This window comes from Triticum aestivum, chromosome 4D, assembly GCF_018294505.1.
Source record: "Triticum aestivum cultivar Chinese Spring chromosome 4D, IWGSC CS RefSeq v2.1, whole genome shotgun sequence".
Taxonomy (NCBI): domain Eukaryota; kingdom Viridiplantae; phylum Streptophyta; class Magnoliopsida; order Poales; family Poaceae; genus Triticum; species Triticum aestivum.
Window position 1 is genome coordinate 6,011,305 of NC_057805.1, and position 8,419 is coordinate 6,019,723.

At 47.2% G+C, this 8,419-nt stretch overlaps 1 protein-coding gene across 1 annotated transcript; it reads left to right on the forward strand.

The window, feature by feature from the left end:
• Window positions 1–4,517: 4,517 nt before the first annotated feature.
• LOC123099341 (two pore potassium channel b) lies at window positions 4,518–5,872 on the forward strand. The gene has a single exon (XM_044521514.1). It carries the CDS (start codon window positions 4,611–4,613, stop codon window positions 5,709–5,711), a length of 1,101 nt encoding a protein of 366 aa, XP_044377449.1. The 5' UTR covers window positions 4,518–4,610; the 3' UTR covers window positions 5,712–5,872.
• Window positions 5,873–8,419: the final 2,547 nt, after the last annotated feature.

An 8,419-nucleotide genomic window follows, 5' to 3' on the forward strand; every position in this document is an offset into this window, starting at 1 on the left:
GCAAGGTTCTCAGAGTTGTCGAAAGCTTGATCCTCGTAAGCGTACTCAACAGATTCCTCGTTCACGAACTCGTCTCCCGCCTCTACCCACAGCAAGAACACAAGCAATGGAACCACAATCAATCACGGGAAATGCACAAGCAACATGATGCAATACATGCATGATATGCGAGATGTGATATGCGATGCATATGCGTGCTCTGGAAGAAAAAGGATGAACAAGGCATCAACTTGGCAAACCAAGTATGCCACTGGAAAGATGAGATGATTTCGGTCGAAATCCGTATAAAGATCACCGGAAACGGATGCACGGTTTGCAAATGGCAAGCAAAACAAGAATGACACGATTCTGCGATTAACAGCATGATAGCACTTAGAATACATCAAGTAACTATGCTACAGCACCCCAACATAGCAACAAAGCATATGGCAGTAATCTACAGGAGATGCTTGACAAAAGATGAACACTGAGCTATGGCTAGATCACAATATAACAGGTTCAAACAAGCATGTCAAAAGTGCAAAAGATATCAGCTTCACAGACTTGGTGAAAATACTGAACATGGCTGAAACAGCATCAGGTAGCAATGTTCAGAGCAAGCAATCAACATGCTACAGGAACTTATCATAGCAAAACAAGGCATGGCATAAATCTACTAAATGCATAGAACAAAAGTCCCTTACTGATCATGAGCCAAAAAGGCACAGAAGATACGATGGCACCCAAGTAAACATAGTAAGTTTCGTTAACAGGTTTCAGACTTGGCAGAAAACAGAGCATGGCATTAACAGAATTATGAAGGCATCTTTGTGAGCTCGATTCACTCATAAAAAAACAATGCATGACAAAAAAAGCATACCTACAGCAAGACGGCATGTTCATGAAGCTAACCATGGCAAGTGCAAGTTCATAGCATGTATGGATCAACTACAACAACCTTGGCAAAATTGAATATCATGTTAACATTCTGCCAGGAACATTTTATAGCAAAAGTAGAGCAAGATTAAGACACGATAGGGCACTCCATAATTGCAAACAGGGGCATGGATGGATAGAGCACAACCATATCTACAAAACATCCTTACTGTACATACTCAAAAGAAGCATGGATCTCACTGTATACATATGGATACATGGCAACAAAATAACAGTAGGTAAAAGACTTAGCAAAATCCTAAGTCCCTGAAAACAGAAACATCACGAAGCCTAGTTTGCATGCTTGTGCTAGTCACCAAATAGATCACACAAATACAGGGCATACACCTCTGTAAAGATGGCATGGCATAGATCAAAACACCTGTAGAGCTCATGCCCATAAGATGCACACATCAAATGCAACAAAAATAACAAAACATCAAGTTCTGATAAGTAACAGCAGTAAACATCATATAGCACTCTTGCACCAGAGATTTGAGCATCAACATGAACTCAAACGAGCATGGCACAATGAAACAAAATGAAGAGCATCTCGTGATGAACATTTCGATATATCATGCACGCAAAACGGATCAGTATGCAATGAGATATGCCATGATGAACAGAGCAACATAATATGACAGAAAAAGACTTGGAGGAAATTTCGGGGTTCAACCTCTCGAGATCTAGGGTTGGTGGCACGGAAGCCGAGGCAGGGCGGCTCGCCGGAGTTGCGCTCGGGGAGGTCGGAGAAGACGCCGGCGGGGACGGGGCCGACCGGAGGAGGCGGATCCGGCATCGGCGGATGGAGGGAGCGGCGGCTCGGGCGGCGCGCGGAGGGAGCTCGGGACGGCGAGGACGGCGGCTCGCCGGCGACGAAGCAGGTGGCGGCGGCCACGCGCGCAGCCGGCGGGCTGCGTCGCCGGCCGGGGAAGGCGCGGGCGGCGCGCGGGAGGCGGGCCGTGCGGGCCAGGCACGGGCCACGCGAGCTTCGGCGGGGGAGGCGACGGCGCGACAAGTGGCGCGGCCCGGTTGGCGCTGAGCGGCGGCGGCGATGTGTCCGACCGGACCGGACGTGTCCGGCGGCGGAGAGGGAGCGGGCTAGGGTTTTTGGACTGCGGGATTTCGGGGAGGCTCACATATTTATAGCTAGAGGGAGCTAGGAGACTCCAAATGGAGTGCGGTTTTCGCCCACACGATCGTGATCGAACGACCGAGAGCATGAAGGGGACTTAGATGGGTTATTGGGCTGTTTGGAGGGGTTTTTGGCTGCAACACTCAAAAGGCCTTTGCGGTTACCCGGTTAACCGTTGGAGCATCAAACGACCTCCAAATGGAACGAAACTTGACAGGTGGTCTACCGGTGGTGTACCAAGGCCACTTGGCAAAACTCGGTCCATTCCGAGAACATTTAACACCCGCTCACGAAAAGAGACAGGAGGGGTGCGCCGGTGCATGTGGGAGTGTCGGATTGCAAAACGGACAACGGGAAAGATGCTCGGATGCATGAGACAAAGACGTATGCAAATGAGATGCACATGACGACATGATATGAGATGCATGACATGAACAAAATGCAAAACCAAAAACAAAACCCGACCACGAAGGGAATATCATAACACATAGCCGAAAATGGCAAGAGTTGGAGTTACAAATATGGAAAGTTACATCCGGGGTGTTACAATAAACCAGAGAGTTTAGTCAGTAGAGGGCAGAAGAACCTTTTCATCCTACTCATCTAGGGTTTAGTTCATCCTATCTCGTGGTAGATCAACCATGTAATCCTCATACACACATCAATACAATCAGGCAGGACGTAGGGTTTTACCTCCTCGAGAGGGCCCGAACCTGGGTAAACACTGTCTTTGCATTCCTTGTTCCCCATTGATCCAAGATCTACGCCTCCAGACCCCCTACCCGAGATCCGCCGATTTTGACGGTGAGGAGGGAGATAGGTCTAGGGCAAACAATCGGGTGGGTTCGGAAGTGTAATCGGGCGAGCTCTCGGCCGACTTTGAGTTTTTTCCTCGTGGATTGGATAACTGACGTGGGAGAAGACCAGAAGTGAACGAGAGGGTTTTTTAGAAACAGCTGTAATTTTATTCATACTCATAACAATTACAGGTACACTGATTTGGACCTAAGATCCAAGAAAATACGAAGTAACTCCTATGATTAAGAATTACAATGAAATCACTTGAAAGCACCTTTTTCGTGATATCAATCTCTACTCAAAGAAATACTTCAAAAACTTCGGTAAAGAGGCTGCAATTGGACAGGAGCAATGATGTCGTACCTCTTTCACCCGCACGAACATTACTAATAATGGTGTTTGAAAGCGCCTTGAATCGCCCATCCAAAAAGATGGGAAGCCCTGGTCGATGAACATACTTGGGCCGGCGATGATCCCCTAGAAGTGCAGGCCGCCGAATCACTATATCTTCACCAAGGTGTCGATGAAAGATTTCACCTCCAGAAAAAATCAGACCAACAAAAAAAGGTTGATACAGCAACATAAACTCATCATATCCGAATAATCAGATCTGCGAGAACAGAAAACTCTCTAACCTCATGGCACCGCAAAAGAACAAGAGGAAAGTTATTCTCACAAAAATATGATGATCACCAGGCATTGACGAACAACATAGATGTCTTGAAGATCTGAGATCCCCAGCTCTCAGCGCCAAGATGGCAGCTGGAGGCGAGGGGGCCTAGATTTCTCATATGGCAGTGGCGATGGCGGCACGAGAAACCAGAAGTGAACGAGAGGTGGGTCTTTGGTTTGAAAAGAAATCTAGAGGGTGGAGATGTACGTCGTTTGTTCGCAGGCCTGTCAATCGATGGGTAACGAACGAACGAAACGACTTCCGACTCCCCATTTAGTAGAGATACACTGCAATGAGAAGATTCAAATTTATGTTTGAATGTTTTTGGCAATTGGAAGTATCTTATTTAAAGAGTAAGAGGGAGCATGCTAAAACTTGCCTATTTGAAAGTACTCTTCTCGTCTGAGCTTAGATGAGCTCAGTATAAACAGTAAAATACAAAAAAAAAGTGAAAACAAATTAAAAAAATATGGTTTTTGTGGCAAACATTGCTAAATGTTATAAGTGCTCATGCAATTTCATCATGAAATGATATATGTGAACGTCGTGGCAAAAAAGCAAAACCATCACTCCCAAATGCTTCTAAAAATAACCTTTTGGGACATCGGTTTTGTGCCTTTTGCCACGGCCTCTAAAAATGTCATTTCACTATGAAAACTTTGAAGCATTTGACAACATTTGTAGATAAAAAAAGAGTTTTTTAATATATTTTCTATTTTTGTCGAAATTACTGTCATGTCGAGCGAAACTCGATGCCCATATATTATTTGTATTTTCCCTTTTTTTTTTACCGGAACTTGTATTTTCCTTTTTGATATGTCAAATTGGACATTTGTTCTCTGATTTTTTTCAGTGGAGAGAGAGGCAGTAATAAGTAAAAAAGAAAAGAAAAAGAGGCAGTAATAATAAGTAACTCAAGGGCAGCCACGCGGCATAACCCGCACCTGTAAACTACACATGTACGGCGATACACTCCACACGTGGACCATAGAAAGAGTCATCGAGAACAAGAAGAGGCTCGCATTTCTCCTCTGATCTGCACATATCTGCATCGCTAGCTGCTGCAACTCCATCGCCCATCGGCCAAAAATGGCGGCCGATGGTGTTCAACAACCGCTGCTATCCGGCGGCGACGGCGACGCAGCTGGTGCCATCCGACAGAAGCCGCCGGACGGGGTCAAGAGGTTTCGGCGCTGCCGGACGGCTCCTTCCGCCGACCCTGCTGCGTCGGAAGAGCCTCGTCCTCTTACTCCCCCCGGCAACGCCAGTCGGACCGAAAGCGCGGCCTCGCCGGCCAAGAAAGTGCTCGAGAGCGGCCGCCCGAGCTCGAGCTTCCGGCTGGTGGGAATCCTCCTCTTCGCCTACGTCGTCGCCGGCACCACCGCCTTCTACCTCGCCATGGACCACATGTCCGGGCACCGCAGCGGCAGCCGCGTTATCGACGCGCTCTACTTCTGCGTGGTCACCATGACCACGGTCGGCTACGGCGACCTCGTCCCGTCCAGCGACACCGGCAAGCTGCTGGCCAGCGCGTTTGCCTTCGGCGGCGTCGCCGTCGTGGGCACCTCCCTCAGCAAGTCCGCCGACTACCTGGTCGAGAAGCAGGAGTCGCTCGTCTTCCGCGCGGTGCACGCCAACGGAAAGCACCCGGCGCGGGAGCTGCGCGCCATGGAGATGAACAAGACGTGGTACAAGCTGTACGCGGCCGGGGCGCTGCTGGCGGCGTCGGTGGCGTCGGGGACGCTGGTGCTTTGGAAGGGGGAGGGGATGCGGCCCGTGGACGCGCTGTACTGCGTGTGCGCGACGGTGACGACGCTCGGGTACGGGGACCGGAGCTTCAGGTCGTCGGCCGGGCGCGCGTTCGCGGCCGTGTGGGTGACTGTGAGCACGGTGGTGGTGGCGCTCTTCTTCCTGTACGTGGCGGAGCTGTACGCGGAGAGGCGGCAGAGGGCGCTGGCGCGGTGGGTGCTGACGCGGCGGACGACGAACACTGACCTGGAGGCGGCGGACCTGGACGGCGACCGGCGCGTCGGGGCGGCGGAGTTCGTGCTGTACAAGCTCAAGGAGCTCGGGAAGATCAGCCAGGAGGAGATCTCGGAGTTCATGGAGGAGTTCGACATGCTCGACGCTGACCACAACGGCACGCTGTCGCCCTCGGACCTCGCCATCGCGCAGCAGGCCACCGCTTGATTTGTTGGACCATTTCCTTAGCATTAGTATTGGTTTTGGGGGAGTCGACAGAGAGCTCACTGTCCAAGACGTCCAAAATGGTGTGTTTCGCAAAAAGAAAAAAAAATGGTGTGTTTTTTCTGTTGTATAAACGTGCGGAATACACATTTTCTATCATCAGGCTTCCAACATTTTTGCTACTTCCAGTTGCAAATTTATCATTTTTTCTGTAAAAAGAAAAAATCTATTATAAGATTCATTAGAGACTCACCGGAAGTACAAAACACCTCAAACATAATAAAAATTAAATCAAGGTCCATGGACAATCGAACGACCGCCGCCAGAATGAGTCGCCGACACGCCCTGTCGCCGCTCCCATACCGGAGCTGTCCTAACCTTGTTGATGTCAGACGGGAAGTCTTCGTGCACGTGCCCCTAAGGACCAGCGTTTCAGAGCCACAGTCGTCATCGTTGAATCCTTGAATCGATCCGAAGAATTTGACATGAAATATCACCGTTGCGTACGCAGAGCGAGAACCCCTAACCTCACCGCCCTGAGGAGCTGGAAGGAATCTACGTCGGAGCTCCGTCTGGTCCGTCCCAGTGGACGAACTTGAGGAGGATGGGAGGCCGAAAGACTGACTCAAAGAAGAAGCGCCCCATCCGTCCAAACGCCGCCCCTGCGAGAACCAAAACCCTACCTATCTACTAGCCGGAGACGAGCCATCAGAAATCCCCTCCCTACCATCGGTCGACGGAGCGGCATGCGAAGGGGAGGCGAATCCACCGGCTAACCGAAGGAGATCGAGGGGAGAAAGGCTTTCCTTAGCCGCCTTGCGAGAGGGGAAAGAAAAGCCAGTTGCAAATTTATCAGCCATATAGCCAATAATTGTCGAGAAAAAACAGAGTAGGCTTGGGTCTGGCTAGAAGAATAAAGCAGAGCAACTTCATGTTATTACAAGTAAAAAAAAGTAGGAAAAAACATTGTTCAGAAAAATTCAGATAGAACGCACAAACTTTGTTTTAATAAAAGTACCAGTTTAAAACCAAATTCCATAATCATGAAAATATAAAAAAAATTATCTATGTGTAATAGTTATGTTATTCTGCATCCCGGCTCAAATGAGCCCAGGGTGAAAAGTAGAATTGTTTTTAATAGTAACAAATGCTAAAAATTCTGATTTTTTTGTGGTGCAAGATGTGAGTGATGCCCGTGCAAGATTTGGACATCTGAGAGCTCGTGACAAAAAAAGAAAAAATTGGTGCCTAAGAAACTTTTGAAAACAACCGTCTTCATATCTGATTTTGTCTTTTTTGCCACGAGCTCCTCGAATGTTCAAACACCCCAAAATTTTGCATGAACATTACACATTTGAGCATCTTGCACCATCAAAGAAAATCATTTTTCATTTTTCTGCTTTTTATTTTATTTTACTGTTCACCAGATATAGATAAGCCCGGGCACCCAATTGAATATTTGGCAGTTAAGAGGCTACAAGTACATGACTAACTAGCTAATAGCCGACACCTTGTTGTGAAAATTTATAGTAATAAAATTTTAAGAATCAATTAGAATATATGAGAATAATGTCACTCCACACTCTCATTGCATATGAACATGGCTTTTTTTAGGCAATCTCGCGAAGTTTTTATTCAACCGTCACAATGTTTACAAGGATGAAAGGAATCCCTTCGGGTTGCCCAAGCCAGACATGCTGACCCGGCCCCAAAGATAAAGCAAACTTCGCAAGATTATGAGCTTCATAATTTGAGGTCCTAAACTCATGACCTATCATACATGAAATAAAAGAAACTGAATGAAGTTTTATCTCCTGAACTATCGCACCATATCTAGCTGCACCTCCCTTCTTGATTTCTTCCACGACTTCCTTGCAATCAGTGGCTACTTGAATGTGATGTAGGTTATGATCATCGGCTAGGTCAAGCGCCTCTCTGATCGCGAGTGCTTCCAGGGTGGGTGGATCACCTATATTTGTAAAACCAAAGGCTGATGCTAGTAGTACATGAGGATGGTTGCGGACACGAACGTTTGGTTCCAAGGTGTATATACACTTCGTATGAAAAAAAAATAGTGATTACAAAAAAAATCTGAAAATATGTTTGAAATAAATTGATCTTCTATTGAACTCGTAAAAAAATTGCGAAGAAAAAACCCTGTTGACTTCAAGGCAAAAAGCAAAAATTTAAGGCCAAATAGGTGTGAATAGTAACCTATATATAGCAATATTTGTTTGCCTTGAAGTCAGCGGGGGGTTTCCCTTTGCAAAAAATTACTCCCTCCGTCCGGAATTACTTGTCGCGGAAATGGATAAAAATGGATGTATCTAAAACTAACATATGTCTAAATACATTCATTTCTTCGACAAGTATTTCCGGACGGAGGGAGTATGTAATAGTGCAAAAGAAAGTCAAATTTATTCAAAAAAAGTTTTGAATTTTTCTGACTTTTTCAAAAAAAAATCTGACTTTTTAGCATATGTACTATTCATCCTTAGAGTCCATGATTTTGTTTTTTGTGCAACTTGCAATTTAAGGTATTTCATCCTAGACCCCGACGGGCTCCTTAAACGAGCCTCAAATACTCGGGCTGACCGGCACCCCTCATATCCAGCCCAAATATGGGGCGGATTTGGGGGCGCCCGGGCCCGTTCGCCATGTCGGGCCCAACAGCCCTATCCCACCGCAAATTGCACCAAATCCACCCCCTC